Source organism: Catharus ustulatus, chromosome 13, assembly GCF_009819885.2.
Source record: "Catharus ustulatus isolate bCatUst1 chromosome 13, bCatUst1.pri.v2, whole genome shotgun sequence".
In the NCBI taxonomy this organism is placed as follows: domain Eukaryota; kingdom Metazoa; phylum Chordata; class Aves; order Passeriformes; family Turdidae; genus Catharus; species Catharus ustulatus.
The window spans coordinates 4,969,220-4,984,015 of record NC_046233.1 but is presented as its reverse complement, the minus strand read 5'-3'; the positions used below and the strand labels follow the sequence as shown (position 1 = coordinate 4,984,015).

At 46.7% G+C, this 14,796-nt stretch overlaps 1 protein-coding gene across 2 annotated transcripts in view; it reads right to left on the bottom strand.

The window, feature by feature from the left end:
• The window catches only part of FRMD4B (FERM domain containing 4B), a 121,819-nt gene that overhangs the window by 26,411 nt on the left and 80,612 nt on the right, over positions 1-14,796 (bottom strand). For both annotated transcript variants that reach the window (XM_033071968.1, XM_033071967.1), the window contains exons 6-7: positions 13,890-13,946; positions 12,936-12,958 (exon numbers count right to left, since the gene is read on the bottom strand). In XM_033071968.1, coding sequence (XP_032927859.1) covers positions 12,936-12,958; positions 13,890-13,946 — 80 coding nt within the window. The remainder of the gene's footprint in view (positions 1-12,935; positions 12,959-13,889; positions 13,947-14,796) is intronic.

Sequence of the window (14,796 nt, the reverse complement as noted above, 5' to 3'; positions counted from 1 at the left end):
GACAGTGATGGATATGGTGTCATGCAGGCTCCTTATACACACACGTGATGCTCAGGCCACCACCGTATCAATATTTATTCTGCACACCCTCACTCTATTTGCTGAGTGCAGAACCAGCCCTGGAACAGCTGCAGGAAAGTCTCTGCCCAAAAGTAAGACTTGCAGTGCTAAGTTTTGCTCTTTCTTTAACAATACATTTCATGGAGCAGTGTGGTATTTGTTAATCTCACAGTTTAACAGTGATCTGATTCAAAACAAAGGGTTTCAGTTCATATGCTTTAAAATATTTTCAGTGAAAACAGTTCTCCTGGATGCCCATTGTATAGAAAGTTCAAATTCTAGGCCCAACCTGAAATGAAATACAGAGGGGTTGAATCACGTGAATGCAATTTGTCATGACAAAAACCACGGTAGAATATTTTTAAACCTATTAAGAGGCATCAGTAAAATGGTTCATATTTTCTCCTCACACGGTCCATTAATTAATCAGCTGAAACCTGCACGCCCCATTTCAGCAGGATTTCTGCGTGCCTTCCCAGCAGCGCCAGCAAGCACCAACACGACTTTTCTATGCAAAGAATGCACCTCTCACGTCCATCAGCATCTGCCTCAACTTTGTCCAGGCTTTCCTTGAAGGTGTTTTTCTGCTCCAAACTCTCTTCTCATCAGATTGAAATATAGAGTTTCCATTAGAGTTTTCATCAGAGCTATGTCCCTGTTTGATTCCCCAAATTCCACACTCTGCACATCCCTAGAGTGCATCCATGGGAGCTCTGCACACGGAGGACAGAGCAAACCCCACTCCAGGATTTCATCTCCCAGATGCAACACGGAAAGCGCAGGGGATGAAAGGTTTTTTGTTCCTTGGAGCACAGGGTAATGGCTCTGCAAGGCTCTTCCCCAGCCCTGACAAGGGGGACCACCTCTGGGGACGAGGAAACAGTTCAGTCAACAGCCTGTTTATTCTTCAGTGCCTTTGATGGAGCTGCCAAGAAGGGGTCAATTAGCACCGAGGAGTGCTGGTTGCTGCACTCTTCTGCCAGGAATATCAATTTTTCTTTGCAAGCTGGCCAGCACCCAAGTGCCACAAACAGGGACAGCTGGGTAGAAAATCAGGATCACTCCTTCCAGAGCACAAATACAGCCCATGCTCACAAAAGTTGAGTTTTATTCAACCCTGTACAAGCCCATTTGATGGGATCAAAAGGCTGCAGGACATTTCAGCTTGCAGAGAAAAGGTAGATTACCAGGGGCTTGTAGGGTCATATGGAAATGCAGACACAGAGCACACCCTCCTCAGGCCTCAGACACCAGAGAAAAGAATTTAAAAAAAACAACCCAAAACAACAAAACAAGCCCTGAGCAACCTGGCCTGAACTCCCTCCTGAAGCTGGAGGGTTTGGCCAGATGACCTCTAAGGGCCAACTTCAATCATGGACTCAGAGGATAATTGATTATTAAACCACAGTTTTCCTCCTATTTTTAAACCTGACTCATCACTGCAATGGCTGCTCTACAGGCAGAGTTGGCAGGGAACTACAGTGAAGTAGGAGAGGTTTTGGAAGGAAGTATTAAAAAATAGCTCATTTTTACCAAACAAAAGGGCTGTTTCTGTAAATGTAGATTCTCATCTCCGCAGTATTCATGATCAGAGGTTTAATGGGTGGTCATTAAAGCCCTCTTTAGAAACCTGGTGGTAAGGCTGAGGCAATAAGGAGGAGCTGTGGCAGAGGCAGCTGGGCACAGGGGACAGCTGACACCCAGCTGTCACCAGCACACATGGCTGGAGAGGTCCCAAACTCTGCTTCACCAACCCTTACAGGGCCAGGAGCCTCCCCCTCCATCACTGAGGCTGCAGAAACAACAAAATTCCTGGCAGCAGCATCTGCCATGCTCTGAAATGCCACCTCCTGCAACACTTGTGGCCTCCATCCTGTTTGGGTTTTGGGCCCCTCACCTCTCTGGTTTTTGGGCTCCTCACCTCTTTAGATCTGGCTGAGCAGCAATTCCATCCTAATCAATGCCAAAAGAAGGGCGCCAGTTAAGCCTGAGTGATGACCAGCAGCTCATCAATATGAAAATGTCTACCACTGAATTTAAATTTTGAGGGCCAGCCAGCAAACCCGCCTCTGAGTGGGCTCTGAGCTGGGACAGGCAGTGATCTAAGGGCTGTCACCAGGTCTGTGCCATGACAGGGGGCACGTCCCTGCAGCACTGCCCCAGAGCCACAGCCCTGTGCAGACTGTCAGCAGGCAGGGCCACAGAGCTGTGACATTTCACAGCAGAGCTGGGTCTCCTCTCCTTCTGCCAGCCTACAAACCCATGCAATTTCCTGCAAGAGCACAGAATACACTGATTTTATGGGGCAAAATTGGCCCCTGGGACTTGTCTTCCTGACAGGACCCAACACTCAGACACCATCCCATCCACACGCTGAGTCCATCAAAATGAACTTATAAGGCCTGAAACTGAAAAGCAACATGAGGATTTTTTTTCCCCCATGCATAATTGTAAGATCAAGCATGAAACAATCCTAGAAAAATGTAAAAGACCTGGGAGAGACAGGGCACAGCTCCTTGTGCTCTGGATGCCTTCAGACAGTGCAGGCTGGCACGCAGCAGCCTGGATCTGCTGACTGCACGCCCCAGGATTAGCATTTGGGATGATTCACGGCTTCAGGGATAATAAAAGCCTCAAATGGTCCTCCCCCTCCTTCCAGAGTCCATTATCACCACATCTGCACCAAGCAAGTCTCCCCTTGACCTTCAGGATCACTTTCCCAAGCCCTCTGAGACCCAGCCGCTCCCCAGAGGTGACAACTCCGATAGCAGCCGCGAGGTTTGAGTTATGACCTGTTCCTGTTTGGCTTCACAAGGACCAGGAGACGATAGAGCAACCCCAGGGCAGACAGCCCCGGCTCCAGATGTCCCACCATCCCCACTATCTGCCAGCCAAACTCCCAGTGCTGTATCTGGCACGTCCATGGTGGGTTCCCACCAGGAGCAGACGCGGCTGTCGGGACGGGGAGCCCCAGCTTGCATTTCTTCTGACCCCTGATACACAGGGGGGTTCTGGACTGGTGGTTTTTGGCATCATTTCAATACATAAACCGCCCTGAGTCAATGGGACTGAACTTTTTTTGGCAAAAGGTTTGTTTATTCCCCAGGAGGAGAATATAGGAAACTCTCATCTCAAGTATTTTTCCACTATGGAGAAGAATTAAACAAAAGCAGCAGACAGACCCTTTCCTTCCTATTCCACCCTCTGAACAGGAGTTTTCTCTCTGGCAGATACAAAACAGAACCTGAATCAATCTGGGCAATGCAAATGGAAATAATGAAAATCTGCATCAAAGCCTCCTCATGCTGAACCTCAACTTGCACTCCTGGTACTGCCCATAATTAATTCTCTGTCCCAACACGATCAAACGTTGGGCAAGATGCTGTCCCAAGCACACCCTGCTTGTCAGTGCTAGCTCTATGGAGAGGGAAGGCAGCTTGACTCTAAAATAAGCAGTAAAAATATTTAATACTATCAACAGGACTTCCCACTTGAAACTATCCCCAGCAGAAAAACAGGACCAACCTCATGAGCTTCCTACAACCCATTGACGTCACAGTGAAATTTTAGGCATCTTGCTAAAACCCCCACCAGAAATCCATGAATGAACCAAGCCAGACCATCATGGCATGCTCTGCCTAGAGCACATTACTGAAAATTTAAAAAAAAGTTTATATATATTTATACCCTCAGAAAGTACATCCTGACAGCTTGTAATGGAATGATACAACGCTCCCTGCCAGGCAAAGATTTACAGAACTGTGCTAATTAGGACCATTTGTCAATAGTTTTCCCTGCACCCACTGTCAAAAACCAGTTTATGCCCCTTGCTAACGTAGGTGAGAGCTTAGATGGAGTAAGTTGTGGTTAATGAGATTAACCAAACATGAAGAGCAAGTGACACACCCAGCAGCAAAAGCCATATATTGCACTACAGCATAGGAGCTAATCAGCTCACAGATTCTTTGTAAATATTAATACTCGATGAGGACAGGACTTCAGACAACTCTTAACTGACTAAAGCAGGTGAAGGTGTGTCTGCCTCTGCTGAATTGTGTTTATAACATGTTATAAGGTACAAATTTATCAGTAGGGAAAGTGCTTTGTATAGCAACTTTATTCTTGGAGGCTCTTGACCTCACACAAATACTTTCTCTTTTGTTGCTACAGGATCATTGGAGTAAATCACTCCCGGGTTCCCCTGAATGTCATTATCTTATGCTCAGTTAATTCTTGAAATTAATTTTAGGCATAGCACAGGTAGAATTTAGAGTGGCCTTGCCTCTAGAAAATGTCAATCAGTCTCTCAAAACTAACCTGAAAGTTATTTGAAGGACACCTAAATATTATCAAATTTGAGAATTACATATGAGATTCAAGGAAACGTGGAGCTGCACAACAAAAGGATGATACATTATTACCCTACATCATGAAGATTATTCAAAACATTACCATTAGGATTTGTCACTTCATTCAACATACTTAGAGCTAGCAAAATAAATACTCCAGAACAGCACACAATTAGAGCAGATGCTTGAAAGTTTGACAATCAAGGGTTTCAGAGGGTCGGATTATTCATTCAGCTGATGTCAGTAACAGGCTATTTCTGTAGAATGACCACCTGAGCACCAAATTGTACAACAAAGTCCTGTGCTGCTGCCCACCCCAGCCTGGTCCTAAAGTGATTTCCTCAAGTGACCAGACTCAGGGAAACATCCCCAAGGTCTCCAAGGTGCTCCCATTCCTTACACTCATAATGAGAACCAGCAGCATGGACCATCCCATTGCAGCTGGGCTGCTTCAGCAACAGCTCCCTGCTCTGTAGGCTTTGGCTTTGTCATAAAACAAAGAGCATGGCACCCTCAGGCTCCCCTGGAGGCTGCTCTGTCCCTCGAGGTACCTCGAGAACCAGGTGTGAGGAGCAAGCAGTGACGCAGTGGAGGGGGAAAAATCAGCAGGGTTAAAAGTGCAGGAGAAGAAATGGGGGGAATGAAGAGAGAGCAGGGGAGGTACAGGGAGACACGATGGATTGAGCAGCTCGAGCACACCAGAGCAGCAGGATCTTGGCAGCAGCAGTTTGAAATGTGCTCTCCGACAAATCCCCTTTTGTGACAAATGCCAGACATTTCCCATCATTTCCCAGCCTTTCACTTTATGGTCTGCTGGCACACTCAAGAAAGTTATTTTTCTATTGAAGGGAGCCCAGGATGTGGAAAGGCCATGAACAAGGGGTTGGTACAGGACCATCAGAGCCTGACTTTCCCCACAGCCAGGGGAGCTTTGCAGGGCTGCAGGGGCTGCCACTTGAACACCAGATAGCAGCCGCCTGCTCAGAGAGGTATTTGAAGGGGCATTGAAGAGCCTTCCAACCCCATCTGTGAGAAGGACCCTGATAAGCAGTGCAGATGGCTTTTTCAACCCCAGCTTGTTGGATATTTAGGCTGTGGCTATGCTGCGGGTTCCCACCTTGTGCAACAGCTTTAGTTTCACAGCTCAAGGGGGACCTGCACAAAAAGTGTGGCTGGGACTGGACAACCATTCCCCCTGCTTGGACCAGAGGCTGGCACTCCCAGGCCTGACCTTCAGCTCCAAGCCCTGTTCCCTAAGCCAAATTTCTCTGCTTCCCAAGCACTGCCCCACTCTCAGCCAGAGCAGCAGCACCTGCTGATCTGCTGGGGTTTGGTGAGCCCATACACTGGCTTTGGGAAGGAAAATGCAACATTTCTCCCATCAGCTGTATGCACACACCTCTCTAAATGAGGATATGGTGAGCAGACAAATGGGAACAGGAGCTGCTCCCAGAGCCACCCTGGCAGACAAGGAAATGCCACAACTTCCACTGTGCAGACAAGGAACAGGGTGCCAAAGAAGCAGCTCTTCATGTCTAGAGAAAATCTGTGACCTGGAACTGCCCTAAATCTTCAGGTCTTCTTTTACAGCTCTTGCTGAGAAACATGAATATTTTGAAGTAAACCCCTTTTTTTCCTTAGATTTACCACCTACAGTTGGTGGTGGATCCCTTCCCACAGACCTGATGTGATGTATCCACGTTTAAAGAGCTGCTAGGTCACACAATATATGTTAGCAGTGCTCCCCTAACAGACAGACAAAAGCAGAATGGCTCTGCTTTACCTGGGATTTACTGCTAAGCAAAAGATGGATATTCACAGTTGATACAAGGCTTGAAGGATCCCAAGCCCTTCCCTGCAACAACAGACTGTTATTTCTAACATTCACACTTTCTTCCTGTTCACACAAAGGTCAGCTTAGCCATATTAGTAGTGGGTTTTTAGCATGTCTGAGTACAGTAGCAAAGTTTAAAGCTTGTTATCACAGCCCAGCTGATACATGAGATACATGGAACCACAAGAAAAATAAAGTGTCCAAATAATGATAAAGACCTGACAAATCTGCAAAAGCAAAAAAGCTGAGGTTGAAAAGCTGTCGTTCCATTTCCTCAAAGCACAAGATAGATCTCAGCCACCATGGGAAGGAAAAGCAAAATCTGCTTTTCTAGGGTGAGGATGTTGTTAGGAATCAGACCAGAGCCCAAACTGCTGCTCACAGCTGAGGGTGCAGGACTGGAACAAATCCCTGTAGACCAGACCAAGTTTTTTAGATATTCAACAGAAGAGAGGTGAATACATTACAACAGAAAATCCATGAAATGTGATTTGTTACAACAGGAAAAGGCCATGTGTTTTAATACTGAACCTATACAAGAATTTCTAGGGACAGGGGGACATTTTACCTATGGTTGTGGATGTCATGATGCTACCTCAATGTGACAGCATCTCCCCTGCATTGGAGACAAGCTGGGGGATGTTGAATTTCCTGGCACCTTGCTTGCCTTGTGCCTCATCTGTTTTGGATGCAGAGCACACACAAAGACCTCTCTAGGTGGCTGAGCTGTACCCACTCTAGCTCTGCTCTCTGAGTTTAAAATAATTAAAAAAAAAAAAACCAAAAAAACCCAAATAATAGAAAGCACTATTAAAAGGGGCTATTAAAGAGGACAATACACTAACCCCTTTTCTGCCCCTCTGGAAACTGTAAAAACATCATGCATATGAAATCTAAAAATCACTGTTCCTTACCAAACTGCCATAATTATGTGTGAATATTAAGAATTACCATTACTATATACAAGTAGTAAATCCCATGAGATCAGGTTATTAAATTACTGCAAACATCCTTTTTTTTCTCCTCTTCATCTAATCCTTTTTGCTCATTTCCACCCACAGTGCTTCCACCTAATTAATCTGCTACATAATAAGCATTCTATACAAATTCCTTGAGAGTCCCTTACAGAACTGCTTTAAAATAGGAAATTGTAAAAAACCATTACAATTACATCATTGCAGACTGTATATGCTTTAGTCTGCCATGAACTGGATGAATCTACAAGTAGCACCAGTGGAAAAAACCCTGTTGCTATGAAAAGTCTATCCAATAAATGGCATCTTAAGTACTTTTTCTTTGTATTTGCACCTGGTTTACATGAAAAATAGAACACCAGGAGAAAACAATGTTTTCATCTCCTAATTGCTGCTCAGTGCTGAGGGAGATGGAGCTCAGCAGTTCCCTCTGGCTCCCCTCTGCCTTCCCTCAGCTCCTGTTCCTCCTGGCAAACCTGCAGGGATTCACCAAGGAAAGCAAAATTTTCACCCTGCTAGAGAAAAGCTACTGCAGTCTTCAACCAGCTTTCTTTGAAGAGGGTATAAAATTCAATTAAGCTCTTGGGAAAGTGGATATCTGATACCTGTCAGTAGGGCAATCATCATCACTGTATGAAATCATAGAGATGAACCATGACTTCCCCTAAACTTGCTTATTTACCACCTTGGTTCCTCAGATGTTCCCAAGCAAAGCAAAACAAATAATCAACCCCCTCAACTAACAGACTCTGAGTAAGCAAACAGATCTTTGCTCATCTTATCCTAAATGAGCAGTTTGTTGAAAAAGAGGGAGCTGAGGAAAGCACACAGCTGGGTTTGACTGAGAGAGTTAATGGTTCAGAGCCAGTGCTTCACCAGGTATTTAAAGAAAAAGCGCTGGGAGTCACAGCTGAAAGGCAAAGCACACAATGAGTCACTTGGCAAACAAGGGCCAGCAGCACAAGGGGCACAAGGCTGAGCCAGGCCTGAGCACTGATTTACAGCCAGGCAGGCACAGCCCACGGGGAGTGGGGGCAGCCTGGAAAAGGGCTGAGGGCATCAGGGCATGGACACTTAGAAAGTGCACTTGTATGGGAAAGAACATCACAAACTGAACTGCAGTGCTGCTACAGGCACTAGATCATGTTCTGGGAGTGAATCCTCTGCTGACCCACCAGCTCTTTTGTAAAACCCACTGACACAGGTGTGAGGAAACACTTGGGGTGAAACAGGATCCAGGCTGGGCTCCAATCTCTGGCTGCCAGATGAGATGTCCCCTTGGAACTCACCCCCAAACTTGTCTTCCTGCTCCAACCCCAGTCCTGGGCATGGCCACACCTGGAATTTTGGTCCCATGAACCTGGCAAAATTCCCAGAAACAGGCTGGACAAGCCACCTCCAACAGACCTCAGGTGTGTCCTGTTCCTGAGGGTGCCTTAATCTTGGGGTTAGGAGTGAGCAGGTGCTGTGCTATCAGACAATTATTAACTTCTTTCCAAGAGCTATTTTCTAGCATTGCCCACGTTATATTTCCCACATTCTTTTCTACCAAGAGATCTTCCAGTTTGCCTGGCAAAATATTCAGCTTCCCAATTAAACACCACCCAAAAATCTCACTCTGAGAACTCTTAATTGAGAGCAAATTGTTAATACTGCTTTCTGCACCTAGATCAACAACTCCACTTTTTTCCTAAGTAGAATTTTAAAATCCAGGAGTTTCTGAACCAATTACTCCACAGCCTGAGTTGCAGGGCTCTCTCTCACCCAAACCTTTCCCTTTTACAAAGTGCCTTTATCACCCCCATAACGATAAACCTCGGTGCCTCGCACATGTCAGCTATCAGGAATTCATTATTTTGTCTGTGTTATGTTATACCAGTCGGGAGTTATCTTTGCAACCCACAGGCCAGAATCAAAAACGAATGTGTCAGCTATTTAAAGAAAATAGAAGTCCTCCTCCAGCAATTTAATTAACTTCCAGGGAGCACGGCTGGGTTTCAGTCCTGGAAATGGTACTGGGGAAAATATGGTCCAAGATTATCAGTCAGAAAATAAACTTTTTTTATCCCCAAGTTACTTTCCTTATATAGTCCCTGTAGCTAATCTGATTTTGATAAACATTTTTCCAATGACAGGACAGCATTTAGGACTTCTCAGTTATAAACTGTCTCTCTCATCAAGCTACAAAGGAAAATAAAAGGATATAATATTTTACAGCATTTTTGAGGGCAGATGCTTAATTTATAAACTAAATAGAGCTAAATCATTTATTTCCCTAGGAGGCCAGACTTTATATGTTGCATTTTACAATTTGAATAATTAACAGACTGCCAAAACATTGTTTCTTTAAAAATTCAAATAAAATTCCTAAAATAAACAGTGTGAGTACGTTTTTCCCCCAAAACTGAGCCATGCCAGAAGCTGCAATTTGAATCACATTCTTTTTCTAAAATCTTTGCATAGAGTTTTAAAAAAACAAGATTTCATAAAAACAGACTTGCAGATTTTTCTGTTTCATTTGCAAATAGGAGAGTGGAGAAACACACTTAACCAGAGTTTCAGAACTCCAATCAATGACTAATGTTTGCTTGGGGCTCCTATTTCAGGAGCTGGGTAAAAAGTGCTGGGAATTTAGGCTAAACAGAGGAGCAGTCAACTGGAAGCCATGGATGAGTTGTAAAAAGCAAACACAAGGCAGTGTTACATCCTTCCTCTGGAGCAAAGCGTGCCCAGCGCTGCACAGGAAGGCAGAGGGGCAGGGATCTGCAGCATCCCTGGGGACAGCAGAGCTGCAGGACTGTCCTGCTCTGCTCAGGGCAGCCCTGACACCATCCCAGGCTGGGGGCAGAGGGACAGCTCACCGAGCATCCCTGTGACATCCTCTTCATCACACACAGCAGGGAATTATCTTGGCTGGGATCACCAGTTGGGTAAACAGGAAAAGGAAATGGGTACATGGTGAGCTGCACTGGCCATGGTCTGCTGCCACCTCAGCTCCTCATCCCTCCTGTGTCCCAAAGCCAGTCCAGGCTGCCTTTGAGAATCCAAATCAGGACAAGCTGCAGGTCCAATCCTGAAGCATGAACTTAAGTTTTATAGAGATGTCTTCAAAATCAGGGTCCTCTCAAAGTGGAACTTGGGTGGTTCATCTTACATAAAGTCTCTTCTCAAAGAATAAGGCACAAACTAAAGGTTTTAAGGTCCCTTCCAACCCAAACCAGTCTAGGATTCAGTGAAAGCCCTGTCCTGTAAGAGCCCAGTTCAGGACCTTGGTGTCCCATACAAAGCACCTGCGAGGACCAAACCTCAAAGTCCCTGGTATTCCCATGCTGCCAGTGCTACCAGACTGCAAAGCCCCTCCAGAGTGACCTCTGTGGTGTAGAAATCAAAAGTTTTTTACTTTCTCCAAGTGCTCACGTGTCAGGTTCGCTCGCTGAAAAGAAACAGATTTCCAAGGAATGTGCTCACCCACTCAGCGTGAGGCAGGGGAGGTGTTTCTCAGGAGGCTGCTGCTCCCTGACATCAGGGTGTTATCTGGGAATTTGAGCAGTGGATTGGGAAAGAGGTTCCTGTAGAACCACAGGAGTGTTTGGGCCCTGGTACGGAGCTGATGTCAGTGGGAATGCCACGCTGACCCCACTGCAGGATGTGTCCCCACGGAAATGCTGCCCATGGGATGTGTGTGAAAAATCAGACAGGAAGAGATCCCCAGCACTGCCTGCACTGGCCCAACCCTCACTTCCACAGAGCTAATCTCCAGGACTTCAGGCAATTCCTGTATTTACCCACGTTCATTCAGCACTAATCCAGCATCAAAAAAATCAACCTGCACGTTCTCACGGAAGCTGAGGTGGTGCAAGAGCCACATTCCAGAAGGTGATTCAAAGCAGAATGTCCAAATGACAGCGAGCAGAGAACACACTAAACTCCAGGCAAGGGGAGGCAAATCACACTGCACAGGAGTGAGCTGTGCAGCACAGGCCAGCCCTTCAGTATCATCATTAAGATATGCTGCTAATGAAGCCAGTGCTTTATCAGCACTGGCCCAAAGGACCACTTGTGATATGTGACATGGAATTCCTTCACTCCTGGTGGGCTCACTGGGCCTGGGACAGCTGGCTGTGCGATTTGCTACGGAGGCATAACATATGCTCACTTTAACAATTGCTGCAGCTATTTCCATTCAACTCTTAGGGGAAGAGCTGCACTTGGAAATCACTCTTGTAGCAGAGTACTCTTCCCTACAATTTTCTTTAAATACTTCTGAAGGTAACCACAGGCAATCCACTCCTTCCAACGTGTCCAGGGAACCATGGAAAACAACCACAGGCAGTTCTTGGGCCATGAAGCCATACTTACAAAGCTATTTATGGCAAATGATAAGGATGCAATGTTAAGTTTAAACCACATAAGGAGCTTTTCACCACTAAGGTGATTTTTAACACTAACCCCTGTTTTTGAGAATCAAGACAACTGTGCCACCAGTTGCTGCAGCTTAACAAGTTACTTACTGTGGAGTCAGCAGTGATTTTCTGGTTATCTGTGCCTAAACTGAACTAAGCTTAGGGCGTCCCTGTAGAGATCAGGCAAGATAAGGGGTCTTTCTAAAGAAAAATGCAACATACTGCAGGTATAAGCAATGCACTGGGGGTCACAAAGCAGGTCTACAGCATGAACAGGAACAGAAATGGTCTGCACAGGCAGCCCACCCAGCTGATCAAAGACGTCTTTTTCTGCCTGCAGGTCTGACAGCATGCCAGCAAACAGGAGGAGAAGGTTTGATGGACTCCACAGAGCGTGTCCTTTGGCAGGGAAAGGACAGGCCTTTGAAAGGAAGGGGTCTAGGGATTGGCACTGGCATTTAATTGACAACTGCCCCCTCAAGGGAAAGCAGAGTCGCTCTGGCAGCCAAGCATGACCTGCTCCCTGAGTTTGAGCAGACAGGTCTGTACTGAACACTTCCAAAACCAGTGCAGCTAAAGTGTAAAACACCTCTCCTCCCATATGGAAACTCAGCAAGTAGTAAAATATTAACGTGACCAAAGCCAATCTTCTGAATCTCTATTTGCTTACTGAGCTGTTTCTAATGGAAGGTCTTTCCCCGTGGCTCCAGCAGGTCCAGGTGTGACCCCACACCATCAGAGATGGGCAAGAGGCACCTCCAAGGGGAAGCCAGACCTGATGATGCAGCTTTAAACAGCTCAAGCTGAGCAGGGGGGTCACACACCATCCACAACACAACTGCTGGGCCAAGTGTGGGGAGGGAGAGGCCCTGGGGCAGCTGCAGAACATGGCTCATTGATCCTCAGGGCAGCTGGTCCCATGTCCTGCACGTGCTGGGCTGTGGGCAAGGTCACCCCCATGGACCCAAACACGGGGCTGCACAAGCACAGGACACTGTTTGCTTGGCCAAAGTTTGGCAAAGCTTTCCAGCAGGGCAGTGTGGGAGCTTCCCCCTTCTCCCACTGCAGCACCCACTTTTGGGAGGGGAGCAAAGCATGGTGCCCTGAAACATTGCTTTGACTCAGAGCTTGCTCACAAAAGGCATTACTCACCCTGCAGACTCAGATTTTATCCAGCCCAGCAGCACATTTCACTTTCTTCGAGCACTGCTCGCAGCTGGACTTTACCCCCATTTGTGATTGTTTGGAATACAATGCCAACACAGAAAAACACATCCATCAAGCACACCAGTATTAGAAAGGAAAATGTTATTACCTGGAATAGTCCCCTTTAGCTTCCTACAATTGAAAAACAGTGACAGAATTAAAACACGATCTCTTCAAAACCCTCGATTTTCCCAGCATTGTTCACTTCCCCCCTCCCACAGCTCTGCAGGCAGATCCTGACCCCCACCACACTCCCTGCAAAGCAGAGCCAGCCCACATGTGAGAGCTGGACTTGGCCCCTCAAGCTCCCAGCTGTAGATTATCCACCTACAGCACAAATAAAACTGCTTCCAAAACGGGGATGGATTTCACATTGCAAATCGAATGTCGCTTTTACTGCACAAGAAGTGAAATACAATTCTCCCTCCTCTCTCATCCAGGCAAAGGTTGGCTGTACAGTCAGGTCAGCAGTTGGGAGGAATTGTGCTCACTCGAGATGAAAACAACTGTTCAGGCAGATCAAGCTGCTGCTGCAGCTCTGCTGTGGCACTTTGTCAATGACAGTGCAATGAGGGAAAACCCCCAATTTCTTAAAGGTGGAATTTTGTTTCACAGAAAGCTGCAAATAACTGCAGTTTTAAGTCTCAGTAGAACAAAACTAGATTAAGGACAGAGAAAACTGACAGTGTACATTTCAACATAACAGAGGTATCAAAACCATATGCTCTGAAAAGAAGATTCACAGGCATAATATAGCTGATTTAGCTACAATATTTACACATTTCCTCCCAGATCTCTGGAATGTATTTAAATTAGGCTAAGTGATAAACTGAATGGAATCCTGCCCTGATAAATTACTTCCCTTGATTAGCTTTTATTCTTTCAATTTAAAACTCCCGAGATAAATATTTCTTTTACAACCTCGATGTGTTCCAGCCCCCTCTGCTCCGCAGCCGCGGAGACCACAAACAATTCTGCGGGGGTTTGTCCGTATGGAACGGGGAAAAAATATACGGGAAAAGGGAAAAGAGCTAAGTCAAACCGAGCCGGGGGAGCCACTCACCTGGAGCACCAGGGCAGCCAACTTGAAGACGGTCTCGCTGTCCACCTCGATGTGCCCCTGTTGGGAGAGCGGAGCGTGAGCCGAGGGGAGGGGGAGCGGCGGAGGCGGCGCCGGCAGCGGGACCGGCCCCCGCCCCGAGTGTGTCTGCTGGCCACAAACACGGCACAAACACAGCCACAAACACGGCCACACGGCCACACGGCCACACACACCCCCACACATCCGTCCTCCCACCGCCAGCCCTGCCCTCCGCCTGCTCGCTTTACAATTCCTGCCATTAATGCATTGATGGGGATGCTGGTCCCGCACGCTACCAGCAGCGAAGGGGTTTTGGTGGATAGAAGCACATCCCTTCCTCAGGGTGAGGTTCACAGCCTGGTTGGGTTTAGGACCTTCACAACCAGCTCGTTCCAAGCCCCCTGCCCTGGGTAGGGACACCTTCCAGCAGACCAGGTTACTCCAAGCCCTGGCATTCAACACCTGCAGGGATGGGGCACGGCAGATACATGGTTGGATGGCACCCAGGAGAACAAACAGCTGGACAAATATCAGTGTTTGACAAGATCTAAACCCCTGACACCATCTGCAAGAAAAGGTATTTCCCTGCTCATTTCTGTGCTCTCCAGGGTATCCACTGGGATAGCCCTGTCCCAGCCAAGAGAAACCAAGGAACTACATCCATCTCTTGGGAAAGAGTTTTATTGCTTACAGTTTTAGAACCATTCCTTGTTTGTTGTGACTGTGGTACACAGCCCCCTGATGCTGAGCCAGTTATCCTGATTAATCAGAAGGACAGCATGACTGAGTCCTGTCTGCATCCTACAGCCATCATTTCTCCAAACTCCACTGCAGCTCTAGAGCAATGTTCAGAAAAACTGCATGAGCCCCATGCTGGAAATCTCCTGTG